Source organism: Aspergillus niger, assembly GCF_000002855.4.
Source record: "Aspergillus niger supercontig An12".
Lineage (NCBI taxonomy): Eukaryota > Fungi > Ascomycota > Eurotiomycetes > Eurotiales > Aspergillaceae > Aspergillus > Aspergillus niger.
The window spans coordinates 2,302,226-2,322,588 of NT_166527.1; the positions used below are offsets into that span (position 1 = coordinate 2,302,226).

The 20,363-nt window shown below is 49.2% G+C and overlaps 11 protein-coding genes and 1 non-coding gene across 12 annotated transcripts; 7 read left to right on the forward strand and 5 right to left on the reverse strand.

Annotated features, from left to right (window-relative positions):
- Positions 1–419: 419 nt before the first annotated feature.
- Positions 420–490, reverse strand: tRNA-His (GTG). The gene has a single exon. It is a non-coding gene; the product is annotated as a tRNA-His (tRNA).
- A 456-nt stretch (positions 491–946) lies between these two features.
- Positions 947–1,500, forward strand: An12g09850 (uncharacterized protein; the record flags this gene model as incomplete). Its single annotated transcript, XM_059743683.1, has 2 exons — positions 947–1,117; positions 1,213–1,500. The coding sequence occupies 2 exons, from the start codon at positions 947–949 to the stop codon at positions 1,498–1,500; spliced, it is 459 nt and encodes a 152-aa protein (XP_059606983.1).
- A 536-nt stretch (positions 1,501–2,036) lies between these two features.
- An12g09860 (uncharacterized protein) lies at positions 2,037–3,431 on the forward strand (the record flags this gene model as incomplete). The annotated part of the gene is made up of 4 exons (XM_001395999.1): positions 2,037–2,255; positions 2,307–2,450; positions 2,506–2,585; positions 2,636–3,431. 4 exons carry the CDS (start codon positions 2,037–2,039, stop codon positions 3,429–3,431), a joined length of 1,239 nt encoding a protein of 412 aa, XP_001396036.1.
- A 517-nt stretch (positions 3,432–3,948) lies between these two features.
- Positions 3,949–4,242, reverse strand: An12g09870 (hypothetical protein; the record flags this gene model as incomplete). Its single annotated transcript, XM_059743685.1, has 1 exon — positions 3,949–4,242. One exon carries the CDS (start codon positions 4,240–4,242, stop codon positions 3,949–3,951), a length of 294 nt encoding a protein of 97 aa, XP_059606984.1.
- A 318-nt stretch (positions 4,243–4,560) lies between these two features.
- An12g09880 (uncharacterized protein) lies at positions 4,561–6,386 on the forward strand (the record flags this gene model as incomplete). The annotated part of the gene is made up of 4 exons (XM_001396001.3): positions 4,561–4,662; positions 4,769–4,930; positions 5,626–5,903; positions 5,999–6,386. The coding sequence occupies 4 exons, from the start codon at positions 4,561–4,563 to the stop codon at positions 6,384–6,386; spliced, it is 930 nt and encodes a 309-aa protein (XP_001396038.3).
- A 468-nt stretch (positions 6,387–6,854) lies between these two features.
- Positions 6,855–7,914, reverse strand: An12g09890 (uncharacterized protein; the record flags this gene model as incomplete). Its single annotated transcript, XM_059743686.1, has 3 exons — positions 6,855–7,052; positions 7,115–7,361; positions 7,436–7,914. The coding sequence occupies 3 exons, from the start codon at positions 7,912–7,914 to the stop codon at positions 6,855–6,857; spliced, it is 924 nt and encodes a 307-aa protein (XP_059606985.1).
- An 890-nt stretch (positions 7,915–8,804) lies between these two features.
- On the forward strand, positions 8,805–10,534 carry An12g09900 (uncharacterized protein; the record flags this gene model as incomplete). Its single annotated transcript, XM_001396003.1, has 4 exons — positions 8,805–9,126; positions 9,180–9,691; positions 9,750–9,911; positions 9,959–10,534. The coding sequence occupies 4 exons, from the start codon at positions 8,805–8,807 to the stop codon at positions 10,532–10,534; spliced, it is 1,572 nt and encodes a 523-aa protein (XP_001396040.1).
- Positions 10,535–11,125: 591 nt separating this feature from the next.
- On the forward strand, positions 11,126–11,794 carry An12g09910 (uncharacterized protein; the record flags this gene model as incomplete). Its single annotated transcript, XM_059743687.1, has 2 exons — positions 11,126–11,503; positions 11,588–11,794. 2 exons carry the CDS (start codon positions 11,126–11,128, stop codon positions 11,792–11,794), a joined length of 585 nt encoding a protein of 194 aa, XP_059606986.1.
- Positions 11,795–12,051: 257 nt separating this feature from the next.
- On the reverse strand, positions 12,052–12,899 carry An12g09920 (uncharacterized protein; the record flags this gene model as incomplete). The annotated part of the gene is made up of 2 exons (XM_059743688.1): positions 12,052–12,398; positions 12,506–12,899. 2 exons carry the CDS (start codon positions 12,897–12,899, stop codon positions 12,052–12,054), a joined length of 741 nt encoding a protein of 246 aa, XP_059606987.1.
- Positions 12,900–14,986: 2,087 nt separating this feature from the next.
- An12g09930 (uncharacterized protein) lies at positions 14,987–17,151 on the reverse strand (the record flags this gene model as incomplete). The annotated part of the gene is made up of 6 exons (XM_059743689.1): positions 14,987–15,124; positions 15,218–15,866; positions 16,310–16,386; positions 16,420–16,542; positions 16,620–16,891; positions 16,980–17,151. The coding sequence occupies 6 exons, from the start codon at positions 17,149–17,151 to the stop codon at positions 14,987–14,989; spliced, it is 1,431 nt and encodes a 476-aa protein (XP_059606988.1).
- A 145-nt stretch (positions 17,152–17,296) lies between these two features.
- On the forward strand, positions 17,297–18,626 carry An12g09940 (uncharacterized protein; the record flags this gene model as incomplete). Its single annotated transcript, XM_001396007.1, has 2 exons — positions 17,297–17,534; positions 17,599–18,626. 2 exons carry the CDS (start codon positions 17,297–17,299, stop codon positions 18,624–18,626), a joined length of 1,266 nt encoding a protein of 421 aa, XP_001396044.1.
- Positions 18,627–19,350: 724 nt separating this feature from the next.
- An12g09950 (uncharacterized protein) lies at positions 19,351–20,349 on the forward strand (the record flags this gene model as incomplete). The annotated part of the gene is made up of 1 exon (XM_001396008.1): positions 19,351–20,349. The coding sequence occupies one exon, from the start codon at positions 19,351–19,353 to the stop codon at positions 20,347–20,349; it is 999 nt and encodes a 332-aa protein (XP_001396045.1).
- Between the last annotated feature and the right edge of the window lie 14 nt (positions 20,350–20,363).

Genomic DNA, 20,363 nt, shown 5'->3' on the forward strand with positions numbered 1-20,363 from the left:
AATTGATTGATTAATTCTATAGTATAGTCTGGTCGAGCCCTGCTAATGTTGCTCGGTGGCTACGCAGATTTTCAACGACTAGGATATAGGCAGTATCTTATCATATGGATTATCTTAATAAATTTTATAATTCCGTTTCTAGCGCTAACATGCGTGTATAGATGAACAATTTTCACAGATAAAGTCTCAAAAATCTATAGAAATCTTTTCTTTATATTCAGTATAGAAATAGCAGTGGAGGGAGATATAATTGAAACTTATACTCTCTAAGTCTCTACATATCTTCAGGGTATACAAAATGCATCTAAGTATCCTTCCTCTAATATGGTCAGTTATGGCAGCTGCAGGATTCAAACCTGCTGTATATTTCAGTACAGATTACACCATCAAAGCCACGACAAAAATTATTCGTTTCGTATTGGCGCTGCCCGGAATCGAACCGGGGCTGGCACGGCCACAACGTGACGTCATACCACTAGACCACAGCACCTGTTGTTGTGTGGCTTTTCTGCCAAAAATGGTTAGTGTGGGGATGTAGTTATCTTGGGGGTGTGTTGGTTGTTAGATATTCGGGGGTCCATTGAGCACTTGAGGACTGGATCTTAGGATCATATAACGTCCTGAATTATCGGGTAATGCCTACTTCCTCGGGCTACGATTCGCGAGAAATGATCAAAGTCCCACTAAATAATGACAAAGCGGGATAATCTAGCCAGTATCCACCACCGTGACCTGACTACACTTGAACCTGAAAGCACTAAAAGCAACCTACAAGCCGCCTCTCGAGTATCATGGTTAAACGAAATTTATTGAGAGGCTGGGAGCAGGGCGTTGAAGATCTGGTGTTGTTGTTGAATCAAGTTGGCGAGAGTACACGGATTATTGAAGCACCATATCGCTCAGAGTTATATATTTCACACTCAGCCATGACTATACAGCACATAACATGTCATCTGGATTAAAAGTCCAACAATCAATTTATTTGCATAGCATTCCTAGTAGTCCTTCTGAGATCAGTTGCCCACCTCACGCTTTTTTGAAATGTCACGATTACTCAAATATACCGCCGCACTCTTCTCCACGCTCCCTGCAACCCTCGGACAGACCTACACCGATTGTAAACCTCTAGAAAAGACCTGTCCGTTCGGCACAGGCTCCACACATTCTACTTAAGGCCCCCAAGCTAAATAAATACCTTCTACTGCGAAACAGGAAGTCCTCGGAAGCTACACAACCCAACTCAAAACCGACTACTTCGGCGAAGGCGACTCATCCACCTCCAACCGCTGGTCCTGGGAGCCCATCGATGACCCCCAATCCAAGTTTCACAACTACACCCTATCTTGGACAACCGCGGCCCTGACGTGGAGCATCGAAGGCACGCCCACAGGTTTCACGAAAAAGACTACTGATATCCGAGGTGGAACCAAGCAACAAGCTTGGACCAGCGAGATGCGTGATATGCCACGTGACCCTGCGGCCGGGCGCACGATGTATTGACACGTGACAGGCTTCATCTGGTCGGAGAATATAATAGTCTCAATGATAGAATTAAATTTCTTTTCAATCATCGTTATTTATCATATGGCCGAAAGAATTGATCTAGGGAATCAACCAACAAGAAAAATCGTGGGTTATAGCTATACTTGTAGTGGAAATAGTCTGCGTCCTGTGGGAAGACATGGGAGCCGAACTCACTCTTTCTCCTCATTCTTTGCCAGCCATTTCCTTCGATGACTTACTATCGTGTCAGTATGTTCCCCCGCTTCGAACATCTGGATGTGATCATTCGATCCTCTGATGCGTGATGTATGCTTAGCGGTTCGCCTCGGCGAATGAGATCGCCTCATTAAGCGCCGGCCATGCAAGTCCATCACGATAGGCTTCCGGCTATCAATTCATCCCCACCTATCTAGCAGGCTTCACTGTTCAGCGATCAAAGTATGAAAGGAACTCCTCGGTCGGATTTAGCGATCTGAGAGGTCGTCTTTTCCTTCACCTCCCTCTCTTCCGGCCATGTCCTTAGACGGCTCACTATGGGCACGCTGAAATTGACCCTGCCCAGCTCTCCTTCAGTCCAGGTATTTAGAAGAAATCGGCAGAGGAAGTTACTTTATACGGGGCTATCATTGGTTTTTCTCCTCGTGTTGTGGGGTACCCTATTCATAAGTTCTGGTGGACGGTATGCTGGGGTGCAGAGACTCGGTTCCTCAGACAGATTGAGCTTGGACACAATCAGGAATGAAACATTAGGGGTAAGCTCTCATTGCAACGTACCATAGACCCGAGTATTAATCGTGGCGTAGTTCGAAAGGATCTTTTGTATCAACCTTCCCAGTCGACCTGATAAACGGGATGCAATCACACTAGGCTCATCAGTCACGCAGTTCCGCGTGGACTGGATCGATGGCGTATCTTCCGAGGATATGAGCCCAAAGGCTTATCCACCAGTAAGATTCCTTCGGCTACTACACCTCAACCTATCCGCTAAGACCTCTCTCTCAGCGATACGATGAACCGGATAGACCTCGCATGTTAGCCGGTGAAATCGGCAGCTGGCGAGCTCACCTGAACGCAATGCAACGGTAGCCATATCCCCCACCAGTATGTAGACACATAACTGACATTCGTTCAGCATCGTCTCAGAGCGCATATCCAGCGCCCTAATCCTCGAAGACGACGTCGACTGGGACGTGACACTAAAGAACCAACTACAAGGATTCGCGCTGGGAACCCTCGCTCTCCAAGCCGAATCCCACCCCAAGACCACACCCTATGGCGACGAGTGGGACATCCTCTGGCTCGGTCACTGCGGGACGAAATGCCAAAAGAACATCCCTTTCTACATCCTTAAGAACGACCCAACATCTATCCCCGTCTACGGCCTCCCACAATACTGGGCCGGTCCAGCCGTCCACGAACTCGTCGACAACATCAAACACAACCGCATTATCTGCAAGACGTCATTGACAGTCTGCTCCAGCGCATATGCAGTATCGTTCAACGCAGCACAGAAAATCCTCGCTGCGTTATCTGTCTTACCCGATGATGAGAGCATGCCGCCTGGTCAGAGCGTCGTGTATGATGTTATGCTAGGGAGATTGTGCGAGAGTGGGTACTTGAGGTGCATTTCGTCGCATCCTTCGCTTTTTGGCAACTGGAAAGGCGCGGGATTGCCTTCTAAAGCGTCGGATATCCAGTATAAGTATGATGGACCGAGGGAGCAGAAGACGTTTGAGGGGGCGAGTTTCCAAGGGTTGGTTTATAGTACCATGTATAATTTGGGGACTTTGCTCGACGGGGAGAGGGTGGTGGTGTCCAATGTTAATGATGTTATGAAGCCGAAGTTGGATCTTACGAAGGTGAGAAGGGTGGAGGGTGGGTTACATCTGTTGGATTATGAGGAGATGGTTTTGAGTCGTGTAGGATAGACAAACATTTTGAGATATCTTTCAAATTAACGATGCATACGAAGGATGAGTTCTACTAGACGAGGAAAGACAATATTCATATGCTGCGATCCGATTTTGCTGCTGCATAGGGCATAGGACAACCATGACAACAGAACTATTTGGGTCTGTCTTACCCTCAATAGCGTCGTCCGTCTCTAGATATGCCGTCCGTATCCTTGAAAATATATGCCAGAATACATTGCATGATGTTTCAATGCTACATGCATGTCAAGTCCCCATCTTCCTTTACATTAATAACCGTACCAGAACTTCTCTTTCTCATTAATGAGTACGTATCATTGTGATATCACGACCATGGTATATACAAAAGCTTCATTCATATCCAACATGACTCAATGGATGACAGTCACTTCGCTCGAATGGTTTCACGAATCGATCATCTGCGGAGCTATTCAATAACAGTCAGCTCAATCCTAACCAAATGAAGCTCGACAGTAGCATCTTTGCTTACCTCGACTTGCGGCTCGTCAGGGCTTTAGAAACGGCCGGGACCTCCGTGGGGGCCACCAGGGCCACCAGGACCGCCGTGAGGACCACCAGGACCACCGGGGCCGCCGTGAGGGCCGCCGTGGCCACCAGGGCCTTCATGAGGACCACCAAATTCTCCAGGGCCGCCGGGACCGCCAGGACCGCCGTGAGAACCACCGGGGCCACCGGGGCCGCCGTGAGGGCCGCCAGGACCTCCAGGACCGCCTTGGGGACCGCCGTGGGGGCCTTCATGGCCGCCAGGGCCGTGCTGGTTCTCGTGGTGGTGGTGGAAAAGACCCATGTTGATTGTTTGTAGGAAGGTAGATTGAGAGTGTTTGTTAAGAGTGTGTGGCTTGAAGATGTTGGAAAGTAAGTGAGGGGTCAACGAGAGATCGTGGGGGATCTTATACTCGTGGCCCTCTAGGAGGCAACATTAGGCGTGTGGAGACCACATAGGGTCTGCGATCGAGCGAAGAGGGATAAGAGATAATTTTGGGTGCAAATGACGCTCATTGAGGGGTCCATTCCCCAATTTGGATATTGCATCTGACGACATAGGCTTCGAAAGAAACGATGTTGCCTATGGCCGATGGGGGTTTATCGACGAGCTAATCGGACTATGACGCTAGTGAACCTTCAGGCCATCGCCCGATTCGCTTGCGATGCTATAGTACCGTGGGTTAAGCCAGGAGCAGCATGGCTCAGATCTCGTCGTCGCCCCGTAAGGGGGCAATGGGGAAAATCCCGATCCAGAGATGATGGACATTATGAAACTTTGATGACACGGCTGTACGCGTTGACTGCATTGTGATGCGAATCGAACAAAGCCGGCTAAAAGATCTGTGAAGTCCGGACAATTGTCCGCTACAAAGCCCTATGGTCACGGTGAGCTTCATTGCCACAAGTGGATGAAAAAGCGTACGTACTTCGACCCACTTCTGTTCAGCACAGGGCTGGCTAGTGCCCTCAATAGGAGGCGCCAAGCGGAGGTCATACGAAAATCATGGCCTCAGCCACACCGCTGAGTGAGTTGCGTGTTGCTTCATTGAGTCATAATGACCGTTATGGGTACATCAAGGGCCTGGGGAGGTCTCGTTGAATTGTTGTTGTGGCTGATATCCGACCAGATGCACGCGGTCGAGACGACTCGGCCTGGCATTCCGATTTCGGCATGAACCGGTGCCGATCTCAATGACTAAGCGGGATCGGGCGCCATTGCCAAGCCACTCTAAGACTTCGCCAAGCGTTGGCATTTTCCTACTGGCAAACAATGCAAACACCCCTCGCTGTTCTGCAGTCTTGTGAACATAATTTCATTGTTAGAAGGGGTATATGATAGATCTTTTGCTTTGGGTAGAACAAAGCACGATGTTAGTCGCATATGTAGCCCGGCTTAAGAGGCAATTGTTTGACATCGGTCCTTCCTGTCTCCGAAACCATTCCTTCAGTGCATATTCGGCAACCGGCCACTAGCTGGTCCTCTCAAGAACCCTCTTCTACTTCTTGAAGCTGCTTTCATAAGACATCACCTGAACACCTCCTGGAGACAGACATCTTCATCCGCGGAGAAGGAGAATTCTATTGGGACCGGATGTTCGTTCTAAATGACTCACGTCGACACCAGCCCCGCCAAATCAAGCTTCATCATTAATGAGAAGCCAGTTACTAATCGCACCATATGTAGACCCTGAAAGAGCTGGACAATATATCAGGATGGGTCGTTCTGAAATATTCGTCGTTCCTTTTGGAGAATCCTGAGATTGTCAGCACGCGCAGCTATCCTACAGCGCAGAATCATGCCTTCTCCGCCTCCTCCTGTGGACTCTGGATTGAAGGCAACATCATTGAAGAAGCCGAGCGCCGTAGCACGCTAAATCCAGGCATGACAGTCGTAGAAGCCACCGGTGGCAGCACTGGTTCTTCTCTTGCCTTCATCTCTCGGCAAAGGGATACCGATTCCGAGTTGTTTCGTAGAATGCCTTTGCAGTTGGGAAGCTGCGAACTATGAGCGCACTGGGCGCCACTCTTGATTGATGCCTTCTGTGGTACGGTTGGAGGTGCCGCTATGGTTATGGGAGTATCATGCGTTCTGAAGTCTATGTGCCGGATACGCGAGTTGTGGTTTTAGAGCCGGCCTCTTCTCCTGTCATTACTGAAGGTCGCACTGGATCTCATAGTGTTGAGGGAATTGGGAATGGCTTTGTGCCGCCGCACCTGGATCCAAAGCTGTATGATGAAGCACGAGGAATCTCAGAGAGAGAAGGCCGTGCTATGTGCAGACGGTTGGCTCGTGAGGAAGGCTTAGTGGTCGGAACCTCGACTGGTCTTAATGTTGTTGCCGCCATTGCTCTTGCCAAAGAACTCGGCCCTGGCAAGACGGTGGTTACCGTCGCCGTGGATACGGGCCTCAGGTATATGAACGGAAACCTCCTGGCAGATGCTTGAGTTCGTCAGAATTATAATAACTAGATAATCACTATTGAAGATTCTATAGGCTTTGCTGCCACGGAAATTTCAGATTCACACACATCAGCTGTGCCAAGGAGTCTAAAAAATATGAGGGGCCATGGCGTATTCAGCATCAACTATAGCACTTGCTATCGTCACATTTCTTAAAATTATAGAGTTAAATCTGAGACTGCGATTTCGCGTGCACGCTTCTTTTGCAATCCGGCTACTCTATCATGTCAAATGTGTCATTTCCATGCGATAAGCTTGGCCAGCATCAAGTATACGAAATACACAAATGAGCACTAACTCAGAGAGGCTAATGTTGCAGTATCTCTCGATAAGCTAAATTTCTTCTATTTTCACCATGCTAATTCGAAGCGCTCATCTTCAAAGCAAGCAATGCCGAATCTTTTTGCGAAACTGGCCTCTGCCAGCCCCATCTGACTTCGATTCGAGATATGACTACTCCTCGACCGTATTATGGGCCTTCCGCGGTCCAACCGGGCTCGACAGCAACCATCTTGTGAACAAATCCATTGGCGCCTCACGCATAGTTTCGAAGCTATAAATGCGACTGTGCGCCACGACCAGCTTTCCATTGTGCATATGCGCCTGCAGGATCCGGGCATGTGAGGGTATCATAAATGAAATCATTAGGACCTATGATCGTTGTCAGTGGTCAGCGACTTTTGACTACAGTCACAGGGGAAACAAAGACATACAGGAAGCATCCCCTCCGAATCTTCTTCATCTTTCTCTAGTCGGGTGCGCATCGTCTGAAGTACGCCCAGGAGCTCAAATCGCATCATAGAGTCCTCGGGACATGCTTCTTTGCACCAATGCTGAGTGATCATGACAATATATGGGTACCCATCATCTATACATTCGTAAATTCGATTCACGGTATACAGATAGTCTCCGAGCTTGTCGTAAATGTTCGATATCCGGCCGTATAATTTGTCGATTGTACTGTTCATGTCATCGGTATGTTAGAGTTGTGAGAATGTATTTAATGGATGAATTGAGTTGTACTAAGTACTCACTTGGATGGATACCAGGGTCCAATATGCGTCATAGTACAGGCGAGGGCGCTGTAGCGATGAGTTCGTGGAGCGAGATGGATCCATCTCTCTAGCTTGATGGCTAGTTCTCTCAAACGGAAAGGCGGATAGGACTTGCACGGATCGTCCTTGATGGTGTCGTAGTCGTGAATCGAAAAACAGGAGCCTTCACGCTTGTCTATTGAGGCGTAGGGGTGCGGGTCGATGGGAAAGGCGTACAAGGCTTCGATGGGGAGAGGATCGAAGAGGAGGGGCGTGGTCGATGAATTACCCTTATAATGGTGCTCAGCTTCGAGGTCCAAGGGCAGCAGAACTATGTTGTTTGCCTCGCAAAGAGAGGGGGATAGAAAGTTGAGGACATCTCGACTTTCTAGGCTCTTCATTATCTTTGCGATGCTTCTTAGGGTGCGGAATCCATGCTCCGGGTTGGGTGGCATTTCGGGTGGCTGATTAGTCTGCATCCTTGACAGCCTGTGATACCTCAGCAGGTCTGGTGTGAGGGATCATGTTGAGATGATTGGCGTTGGTTTTCATCGTGTATATTCTGTGTGAAGTGAATGCATTCACGCTGAGTTTCAGGGCTTCCAGAAGCGTAAGCGAGCGTTCATCACTATTTGCTTTGTATGCTTATGTGAATAGCGTCATGGGCGATAAAGTTCACACTTTCTATCTCTATAGCATTGTAATGGATGCGCTGGAGTCTCTTCGTAATCACAACATGATCTGTTGATCTCAGATGAGAACGTAGAGGGTATTGCGGGCCTAAAATATTGTGTCCAGATTAAGCAGGACAACCTCATTGACTTTGTAGGTTTTCAATTGGGAATTTGGGGGTGTTAATTATCATGTGTGAATTATCTTGCGATATTTGTTATGGATCAAATATTAGTACATTACATGCAGAAAAGTGACTCTTTCACTTCCTCAGTACTTGCTGCACACCCAAAAGTCAGTAGGATGGGTAATACGAGTCATCCGCACCCTAGTGGTCCCCTCCCGAAGGAGTGGAATTGACAACCCCTGGAATAATGCCAAAGCAAGTACACCCAGCCAGTCCTCTAATTTTCTTAGTGTTCTTCACACATGCCTCGTGACAAATTGCATTTTCAGAGGCAGATAAGGTGAAGTCACGTGGAAATGTTGTGAATGCGACATGCTATCGGAGTCACCGCCCTGGGAGAGGCAGCTTCTTCCTCTCCCTGCGAGTGATCAAGCCAGACGTGCATGAAACGTTCGCGCCAACCGATGGCGTGATTCGCGTTGATCCTGCCAACTCTTCCCCTCTTTCCCATCCCTTCAGCGTCATTAACATCCACTCATTAACCTGAACAACTGTCATTAATTGCCCTCCATGTCTCCCCACGATCGGTCGGAGGAGGAGGGTGTTCGCCGCCCACTCCTGGCCGATTCCAGAGGGACCGATGGGACCGAACCCGGGGCGGAGTCTACTTCCGCATTGGGCCCCAAGTTCACCCGCAACCTCGGAGCCATCGAGGCATTCGGCATCGTCATCAGCATCGTGATCGGTAGTGGTATCTTCACTTCACCCGGTTCTATCGACACAAATGTTCCATCCCCTGGAGTCGCGCTTATCGTGTGGCTGGTCGGAGGCATTCTGGCCTGGACCGGTGCCAGCACCATGGCCGAGCTCGGCACTGCTATTCCGGGAGAAGGTCGGTTCACTCTGCTGCCATCAGATATATCGACAGAATTGACTGTACAATAGGAGGCGTGCAGCCATATCTTCGGTACATCTATGGGGACGTTTTTGGCTTTCTTGCTGCTTGGACTTGGATCATCGCCGTGATGCCTGCAACGCTGGCCATTTTGAGCATCGTGTTCATTGAAAGCATCTTCTCCGCGGCTGGCGTCACCGACCAGGCTGGAAGCCTTTCGCATAAGCTGCTCTCCATTCTTGTATTGTTGGTGATCGGAGTGGCCAACTCCATCAGTACCAAGGTCAGCACCCGATTGAATGGATTCTCCGTCACGACCAAATTCATCGCCATCGCCGCAATTGTGGTGGCCGGCCTAGTCGTCGTCATCCTGCAAGTTTCGGGAATCAACCGCGATGCTGGGTCCAATGACTGGCTCAAGCACTCTTGGTTTGGATCTAGGAACACTTGGACTCCAGACGGTCGGGAGATCGACTGGAGCTCCATGCACGGATGGGAATCGCTGGGTTACTATTCAACCGCGCTCTACGGTGCTCTCTGGGCCTATTCGGGTTGGGATAAGGTGAGCATATAGCCTCTTTCTAATATAATTCGACAAAACGCTCACCATGTTTTGGCAGGCTATCTACGTCAGTGCAGAGCTCTCTGCTCCTGCCCGTCAGCTCCCACTGGCCATCAACACTGCCATTCCCATCATCATTCTTTGTTTCCTTGCCGCTAATGCCGCGTACTACATCCTTCTTCCATGGAAGATCGTTTCGACCACTGATAGCGTGGCCGTCGTACGTAAAACACCTTTTTATTGATGGCTTGTGCTAATATGATACAGACCGCAATAACCCATCTTCTAGGACCAGCATGCGGTATCCTTGCTGCCATAGTGATCTGCCTCGTGGTTGCCGGCTCCCTGCTCGGAAACTCCTTTGTGGCCGGTCGCATGATTGTCGCCGCATCAAAGCTGGATTGGTTTCCGCGGTTCCTGGGCGTGCTTGGACATGTGGGAATGCCTCCTGACCCGGAGCCTCCTTCTCAGTCGACCCCGCGATCGGATGCGCCCATAAATGCCACGATCATGGCCACTCTGCTACCAATCCTGTACCTGCTGTTCGGAAATTTTCGCGCTCTACTCACCTTCAATGGTCTGGGGGAATACTCGTTCTTCTTCTTGACGGTCTTGGGTGCCATTCTTCTGCGATTCCGGCAGCCTGATCTCCATCGGCCGTACAAACCTTTCATTGCAATTCCGCTGATATTTGCCCTTGTCAGTGGCTTTGTGGTGGTAAGGGGAGCTGTCTTTGCGCCTCTGCAAGCTGTGATTCTGATTTCGGTCTGGATCATCGGCATGGGGTTCTATTACCTCCGGGCTTACCTTCGGAGGGAAAGGGTGACTAGAAGAAGCGAATAGACTCGGGTAGAAGTGGGTGCCCTGGCAGTTCCTTTAAAATTCGGGCACGCGTCTAGAGAAACGTTTCTCCTCGTCACAATTGGTTCTTTAAGTCCTGATACACTTTTTCAGCTGACACTTTCCAGACATGCGATGTACTTCATACAACACTGTGATTACATGACAAGGCTCCGTTGTGGAAACCGTTATCCCTCGTATTAATGCGGTGGGCATTAGGAAAGGGGGAAGGAACTGGAGAATTCGATGTGCATAACTTTTGTCTGCGACGGCAGTAACAAATACAAGTTGATTAGAAGTTTTCGGTTGTGCAAGATGGTAAATGGCTATATTATCCATGGATCAACACGTAAACCCAATGTCGCGCATCTTATCAATCAAAGGTAGCCTTTCTTGGCGAATTCACTATCCGCAATCGTTATCTCCAGTCACCGCCCGCATCCAATTCTATCTCACGGACATTCCTTTCCTTCCACGCGATTTGGGGGTAAAACTGAATCCTCGGACTGAACGAATTGACACACTCTCCATAATATCCACGTAAAAACCGATCAATCATACCATACCATTTAATTCATCATTAATACCACCACCATGGACCAAACAATCCGCGTCGCCGTCGCCGTCTACGTCTTCAACAAACACGGACAGACCATTCTCGGCCAACGCAAGGGGAGTCTCGGCGCCGGTATGTCTTACTCTCCATTTCACCCAACTGCTACAGCAATTTCATCCTACTTAAGACATCACTCTAACCCATTGGAAGGATCATGGGGCCACCCCGGGGGCCACCTCGAATTCAACGAGACATTCGAAGCCTGTGCAGCTCGCGAGGTTCTCGAGGAAACAGGCCTCGAAGTAACTGATATACGCTTTCTCACAGCTATTAATAATGTTATGCTGGAGGGAGGGAAACATTACGTTACGATTTTTGTGGGCTGTAGGCTTGTGGACGAGGATGCGGAGCCTGTGGTAAGTATACTTATTCTTTTCGTTTACCTCTTGGCTCTCTGAAGCTGGTATTTGAGAGATTGGTTACTGAAGTTTTGTATGTAGGTAATGGAGCCTGAGAAATGCGTCCGCTGGGACTGGGTTACTTGGGATGAGATGAAGGCGACTATTGAGAGGCAAAGGGAAGCAGAGCGGTTGGGGAAGATGGAGGAGTTTGAGGGGAGGGTGCTGTTTAAGCCGATTTTGAATCTTTTGCAGCAGAGGGTGGGATTTGATCCGTTGGAGATTTATCAATCTGTTGGGCGGTCTTGATTGGTATGGTTAAGTCTGGTTCTACTTGATAAATCATTTCCAGACGTTGTTACGCAGAATAGCAATAAGGCGCATGAGTGGTAGTGGTCTTAGATTCTTTTGTATTGAACAGAAACGAAACTGCATGTAATTTGGTGTCTCATGTTATATATATTAGAAGACAGAAAATGACAGAAACCAAGAATGAGAAGCACATATTAATTACAGCAGAGAGGAAACGCCAGTAGAACAAAATATACATGAGCCATTCACTCAGCTCACGCCTTGGCAGTAACACACTTGAACGTACCCTGGCTATCATGTAGCTCAGTCATATTGAACTGAATATCCAGCTCAGACTCGGCGAAATCCGCCGCTGTGGCATAAGACACATCGAGCTCGTTCTCAACTTCTTCTTCATCGCCCAGCAGCAGAGCAGCCTTGGGGTAGAAGTCCTGCACATCGAAGGACTTGTTTTTCCACCCCTTCGGCACGATCTTCATAAGCTGGAAGGCGAACACAATATCATTTTCGCCCTTCCCCTGATGTTTGTCTGATTCCTTCGAATAGATCTTATTGTCCGTGCCAACACTGACATCGCCAATAACCGTTCCCGATGTACCGGCTTTACCCCCGGCATTTGCTTCCTTGGAGCTGGAATGGCTTTCAGATACACGAAATCCCTTCGCAATCTTGACGCCCGTGATCTATAGACGGGCTTGGAAAACACACTATCCAGACGCATCAGATCCCGGATTTTGCCGTCTTGGGTCCGTCGAATGATCTCTTCGTGGGAGGGCTCGTCCCTGAAGTAGCTGGTTGTCAGGGAGTCGACAGTGTAGTCAGCATCAAGTGACCTGCTACCCTCAAAACCGAGATCGACGCCCATGGCGTTGAGGAAGTGGGTCCAGATGCTTGACTTGACGCCATTCTCTCTTTGGTGATGTAGCGACCAGTCGGTTTCGACTACTGTTTCGATGGGAGCAGTCGGGATGTCTGGGTCAGGTCTTGTCAGGACCCGGTGTGGTCTGAATGGATCGACGATGATTTTTCCGAGGGCAATGGGGCCATCTGGACGAAAGTCCCATCTAGGCGCGAGGACGTATGTATATGTCCGCTGGTGCATTGTGGGCGGTGAACAGGTAGGATAGAGAATTGATAACTCATAGATAAGTTGGCTGGCTAATATTCGAAGATGTGTTGTTGAACGATATATTGAATCATGAACTTGTCTGAAATGATGTCTGAAGGGCGAAAGGGCTCTCCTTATATGTCTTGTCGACATTATCAATAGGCGCCGACGAAGTCTCACCTCGCTCGATGACAAACAAAGCCACATCAGCACGTTGTATAGGGCGCTTAGGCTCTCAGCGAGTCGGGGTCAATAGACGGGACCGATCATACTGCGGCGCATAGGGCTTCCAATCGATAGCTGGTCCTATCCGCCGACTAGGTATCTCAGCTCATCAAAGTCCTACAGCGCGTAAATAGTGTTTCACGATCCTTACAAGTACTCAGCTTGTTGTGTAAGGCTGTGCCGCCGAGTGCCAATAGAATCATCGGCGGGGTGCACTTGAAAGCGCTTAAGGATCCCATCGGTCAGTTTATGCAAACTACTAGCGACAGCGCCTACTTGTAATATTGCATTGGACTGTCTATGCTCTCTACGGAGTGTTAGTTACTGATTGATGCATTGTATCAGCTTCTAATTATGGAAATCATAGTTCTCTCTCCCTCTCCTTTCCCTTTTTTCCTTTCACTTTCCTTTTCGGTTCTTCTCCCCCCTTCGGTCTAAAGGAGAGTTACTACTGATACCTTCAGTTCTTACCCCTGTGCTCCGGAATAGAAAAATATCGTTGTCTCGAAATTATTCATCACATGAACAAAATCAACAATTACTATAAATAAGAGCCATAGGCAGGCGAAGTTTAGATGCGACTCTTTCTACAGAGTCTTTTCGGGTGGTCAGCAAAGAAGGAGGTCCCAAACCAAAGAGTTAGTACTATGTGCGAAAAAATAATTTATAGAGCGTGACCGATACTAAAATTCAGGATATCAGGGGATTGTTGTTGCAGAGGAGAGTTTAATGAGGAGGCTGGAAACCCCGCCTGGTCGGGGAAGGTGACCAACTGGATCCGAACCACCGGTCTTTTCTGGATGATCCACCTTGCCTCATACCACCACACTCTTCCTCCCAGTTACTTCAAGCCAGTAAACAGCAGAATGTTACGTGATCGAACGCACTTTAATTACCCAAGGGGAGGGAGGTTATTCTCAATTCTCTCACTCCTCCAAAAGGCCCTGTGCTGGTCAAGAATGAATCGGACAAGGTGAAACCGTCACCAAAAAGCCCATGCATCAGCTCCTGCAAATATCTGGCATCCTACACCCGGCTGAATTGAGGGAATTTGTCTATCTTAATTCTCGGTATAACTTGTCTTCAATACCACACTGCCTCTGCAATATCATGAACTCACTAGATCTCAGGCCGACCTCCCCTTTATACTCCACGCAAACATCTGAAGCTCAAGGCTGACCCTGACCGTCCAAGGCGTCCTGACCTCAAGCCCATCAAGGAACATGCATATACCTGGGAGGCATCTTTTGAAGCCATCCGGCGGCAGGATCCGAGGTATGTGAGATCCGCTTCATTATGGAGCGCATTGGCGAGACGGTCGTGTTTGTTCGACGAGAATATCCCCTACCGGGTTGGCTGGCTAATCAACATAAATACGAGGCCGATTTTACGGTCGAAATTTACTACATGGGAAGACGAAGCCGCTAAGTTCAAGGCTCATCAACGCATTATTCAGTATAATTTCGTAAATATCCATATGGTCGTTCGCTCTGCGTCAGATACCTCTATTCAAAATCAGGAGTTGGACTCTGAATATGGAAATGCATCCACCAACACCACAAGGCTAACATCAACAGTCCTACTGAAGGCATTGGCGGGCTGCAGGTACATTAAGGCGGCGAGCCAGTTGCTCAAAACAAAATATTCCAGATCGATGTGCAATTTCATGTACAACGACTTTGGCTACATTCGAAGACTACACTCGGGTGAAATGATAGCTTTCCATAATTACAAGCTTGTGGTAGTTGAACCAAACATTCATCAGGCAAGACTATGATTTGTATGTTGCATTTCAAACAACCAAAATAATCGGCAAAGGGCCACGGTGACCACAATAATAGCGCGTAGTTCCTATATCATTCCGTCTGGACAAGAGGCGCCTCCACACGACCCATGTCTTGCAGAAGATCAACCACGGTTCTAAAATCAACATAGTCACTATGTTCGCGTACTTCCAACGTCTTACTTCCTGGTACTGCGGTAATGCTTTTCACCTGATAAGCCAAGATGATAGGATCCTTCCACTCGAAATGATCACCCCTACCAGCCCCCGCCGGTACTCTTATCCTCCCTTCCATGAAACGCACCTCCTCTTCAGGATAGTTACCATGACCCATACGAGCTCTGCTCTCCGGCCACTGACGCCACACGCTATCCATAGTTTCCCCCGTAGCGACTTTAATCCCAGTGATAATATAAAGAGGCCTGGACGCAGGGTTACTATGAATGTCTTCCAGGGCTTCACTCACTCTTGGCTCCGCTGCTCTCGTCCGAATACTCTCCAGTATGGACTCATCATTGACAGTGGTGATTTTGAGAGACCTGCAGAAACAGTCAAGACTGACGGCGTCGCCGCGTCCATAAATTTCAGGATGTTGGACGTTACTGGCACCTCTAGTGAGAAGGCGTTCTGAATTGTCCATGTTTGGCAACTCGAAAACGGTAGTGTTGAAGGCAATCCTCGGGTCATGCGTCGAGATGATTTTTTTGTCATTGCATGGATCTTTGGGATCCAGGATCATGTTGAGCAATCTCAGGGGTCCGTTTGGCTCAATATCTAACTTTGGCACTGGAAGCCATATGTCGTCCCAGAGGCAAGTGTCGAGTACGACATCGTCTTTCATGGTTCGGATTTTGATGGCGACGGAGAAGTTCGAAAATAATCGACAGGTGCGGTGCTGTGCTATGTTGCTGAGATGATGGTAATATTGTCCAGGGCCTCGCGGAATGTATGAACTTCATATAGTAATAGCCATGAAGCAGATTTCTGTAAATATAAGGGAATCTCCGGCATTTCAGCTGAACCATTTGTGTATACACGCGGCCTACCGAAAGAACGGAATTCGTGCTGGCTAAGATAGGAAATATCCGGCCAAAAGTGGTTGGTTGAGTTATCAGGCTTTGCTAATGTCTAGAAGAGATCTGTCATTGTTTTATCTGGCCACTTCAGATGTCTCTTACCGTCTCCTATAAGGCTCAAACGGCTAGTTTTACTCGGCAATAGTACAGATAGCATACGTTTTTCACTGAGCCGTTGCGTACATCACAACGTTCGTTTCAAAAGGTTAATGACCAATTTGGGCGGGCCTTAAAAGCCCGCACTTTCTGGGCTTGTCTCATCAGTATGTGTTGTTCTAACCTATCGCAGAGCTAATAGTGTAATCCAACTCTCCTATTACATTGTGCGTTTCGAGATGGGGGTAGGTTGGGCAATATTACAGCGCCGGCACACTGTTTCATCGGTTGTAGAATTTATCTGGAAAGAAATAGTTCATCAAGCAGAAATTACTTTTTCAACACTCAAAGCATCCACAGATAGAATATCATAATATGTTGGATCAGGTCTGTCAGCAGCACATCGTGAACGCTTTAACGACAAAATGTTGAGTGCCTCTTCTAGCCTCGGCAGTGACTATTTTTAGTGTAGTGATTTTTGATTATTTGATCGCGATAGGATAGGCCGACCGGCGGATAGAAACCCCCGCCCACCTTATCACAAAACACGATCTCTATTTCACGACATGGATATCGAGTACATATTGTCACAACCTTGTCTGTTTTGCCATCGAAATGTGCTCTTTCCCAATCAGGGCATCCTTCTTTATCCCATAATAGGTCGCGATAGCCTGACTGTCGAGCCAGTTTCATTGAACGAATCCTTCGACCCCTCTCCTCCACTAATTGAACCAAATGTTCGAACTCCACAACATTAACAGGGGAGACTGGTTGGGGTCCCAACGGATAGCAGATGAATTTGAACCCTATACCCTGCTACCAGCGTGGAATCCCCTCTGAGTTCTCTGCCCAACAGCATTGGCATCAAATCTTTCCAGCCAAGCGATGAATTACTTGCAAACCCCTGTTCCCTGTACGGGTGATTCCGTAGAATAATCCCATTGGCCTCCATTGGGGAGGGATATTGTCCCTTCCATTCCCAACCACTCGCTGCTGCTATTGTCATACTGCGAGTCATCACTTTCCTAACGTTGGCCAGCTTGTCTGTAGCGGAAATTGACGCCATGCTTCGGAGTTAACGATGGGCCTTTGACTCAACAGTCTGCTCGTCCTGGCTGTCTGTTTCTCCCATATATAGTAGAGAGCGCGCAGCTTCTATCAAATACATTACAAACACGGAGCATCATACAATCCAGAGCAAGCCAGTCACAATGCCAGGCGAAACCAATATACCCCCTCGTCGAGACAGACATGTCTCCAAAGTCCACATCGCCGACACCCCCATCACCCTCCGGAACTGGCACAAACATGTCAACTGGCTGAACGTGACCATGATCGTCCTGATCCCCCTCTACGGCTGCATCCAAGCTCTCTGGACACCTCTACGACTAAAAACCGCCATCTGGGCAGTAGCATACTACTTCTTCACAGCCCTAGGCGTCACAGCAGGTCTGTCCCACCACCACCATACCCCCCTCTCACATCCCCTCTTCTAACCCATCGTAACCAAAAGGCTACCACCGCCTCTGGGCCCACAGATCCTACACAGCAACCCTCCCCCTCCGCATCACCCTGGCCCTCGCCGCCGGGGGCTCCGTCCAAGGTTCCGCACGCTGGTGGGCACGCCTGCACCGCTCGCACCACCGGTACACAGACACGGAGCGGGACCCTTACTCCGTACACAAGGGCATCTTCTACGCGCACTTCGGCTGGATGATACTGAAGCAGAACCCGAAGCGGTTCGGCCGAACCGACATCTCCGATCTCAACGCCGACCCCGTGGTCGTCTGGCAGCATCGACACTTCCTGAAGATCGTGGTCCTCATGGGGCTTGTCGTTCCGATGCTCGTCGCAGGCATCTGGGGTGATTGGTGGGGCGGGTTCGTGTACGCGGGCATCCTGCGCATCTTCTTCGTGCAGCAGGCCACTTTCTGCGTGAACTCTCTGGCTCACTGGCTCGGCGAGCAGCCGTTCGATGATCGCAATTCACCCCGTGATCATGTCGTCACGGCGTTGGCGACGATGGGTGAGGGGTATCATAATTTTCATCACGAGTTTCCGTCAGATTATCGCAATGCTATTCGGTGGTATCAGTATGATCCGACCAAGTGGGCCATTTGGTGCTGGGGACAGATGGGGTTGGCGCGTGATTTGAAGATGTTTCGCGAGAATGAGATTGAGAAGGGGAGGGTGCAGCAGTTACAGAAGAAGGTGGATAAGAAACGGGCAGAGTTGGATTGGGGGACTCCGTTGAGTGAGTTGCCGGTTATGGAGTGGGAGGAGTTTGTCGAGAGGGCGAGGAGCAGGGCGTTAGTCGTTGTTGCTGGGGTGGTGCATGATGTTGAGGACTTCGTAAAGGAACATCCTGGTGGGAGGGCTATGATCCAGGCTGGTGTTGGGAAGGATGCGACCGCTATGTTTAATGGTGGGGTGTATTATCATTCGAATGCGGCGCATAATCTGCTGTCGATGATGCGGGTGGCAGTTATTCGGGGTGGGAGTGAGGTGGAGATTTGGAAGAGGCCGCAGAAGGAGATGTAGATTAGTTGCATGGCTTATGGGTGTCTTGTTCTGAATTTTTCTGATAGACAGATATGGTAGGGTTTGTCCCAATTAGGAAAGCCGGAGGTCGAAGTCCTCATACAAATGCTTCCGAAGCTTATACTTTCTTTGCCCTGCTGTGTCTCCGTAGAGCATACTGCACGAAAATTGCATGTCGGCTAATTCCACGTGCAATGCGACCGAATAGACGCTCAGTCATTGCAACCTTCCTGAGTCAATCCGAGAGTTCAGAAGCCGCGGCATGACGGCATCGCAACCCAACGATAGCCACCGTCTTAGACATCCGAGCAAGCCGAAACTCTTATCATTTCACAAGTACTCCTGTTCATCCCCGGCCTGGAGACAAAGACATAATTTAAGATTGATAAGCATTCTATCGTCATCGACCCCTACATTGAAAGGAGCTGCCCGTATAACCGGACGAAGTTGCCATTGATCCACCGGTTCAACCGGGACTTGACCCAGAGCTTTGTATCCACCATGTTGAGCTCATTGCAACCTTCCATCGGTGATTGCTCAATGGAGCTTCGAGTTCTCCACCATGAATTTATGGTGACATCATGAAGAATGTCTTCCCCTTAGTTGTCCTACGTTATAAATTCGGTTTCCTGGGGACCTCGCAGACGAAGGAAGACACTATCTGATTCCTGCAAGGTAAATCAAGTCTAATTTTATCTACACCAATTAAAACCAGACATTCATCATGGGCTACGACTTTACCGTCTTCAAAGGATCCAAAGATGGACCCATACAGAAAGCAACCACCCACCGCGACGACCTCCAACGCGACCAAGTCCTCGTCCGTCTTACCCACTCCGGCGTCTGCTTTACCGACGTCCACTACCAGCATGCAGACATGGCCCTAGGCCACGAAGGCGTCGGCGTCATCGAAGAAATCGGCCCTGAAGTCCATGGACTGCGCAAAGGCGATCGCGTCGGCTGGGGCTACCAACACGACTGCTGCGGTCGATGCGCCCAGTGTCTAACGGGCTGGGAGACAATGTGCCCGGAGCGCCAGATGTACGGAAGTGCCAATCTCGACCAGGGATCATTTGCCACGCATGCGGTGTGGCGCGAGCCGTTCTTGTTCAAGATTCCCGAGGGAGTTAGCAATGAGGACGGTGCGCCGCTAATGTGTGGTGGCTCGACGGTGTGGAATGCGCTGCATGTTGGTGGTGTTAAGCCGACGTCGAGAGTGGGCATTGTTGGAATTGGAGGACTGGGACACTTGGCTATCCAGTTTGCGGCAAAGATGGGCTGCGATGTGGTTGTCTTCTCGGGGAGTGATAATAAGAGAGAGGAGGCGCTGCAGCTCGGTGCGAAGGAATTTTATGCCACCAAGGGCGTGACGGAGCTTAAGATTGGGAAACCGTTGAACAATCTGATCGTGAGCACGAGTAGCCAGCCGGACTGGAAACTCTATGTTAATGTCCTTGCTCCGGGTGCCGTTATCTCGCCGCTGTCGGTGGATAATGAGGACTTCAAGTTCCCGTATATGGCCCTTTTGGCGAATGGGTTGCGTGTACAGGGCTCGATTGTTGCCGCGAGGCAGGTGCATCGGGATATGCTTGATTTTGCTGCGCTGCATGGTATCAAGCCTATCTTGATGAAGTATCCTCTCAGTGTGGATGGCGTGAACGATGCCATGAAGACAGTGGAGGATGGGAAGATGAGATACCGTGGCGTTCTGGTTGTGGAGTAGATACAAACTGAAGA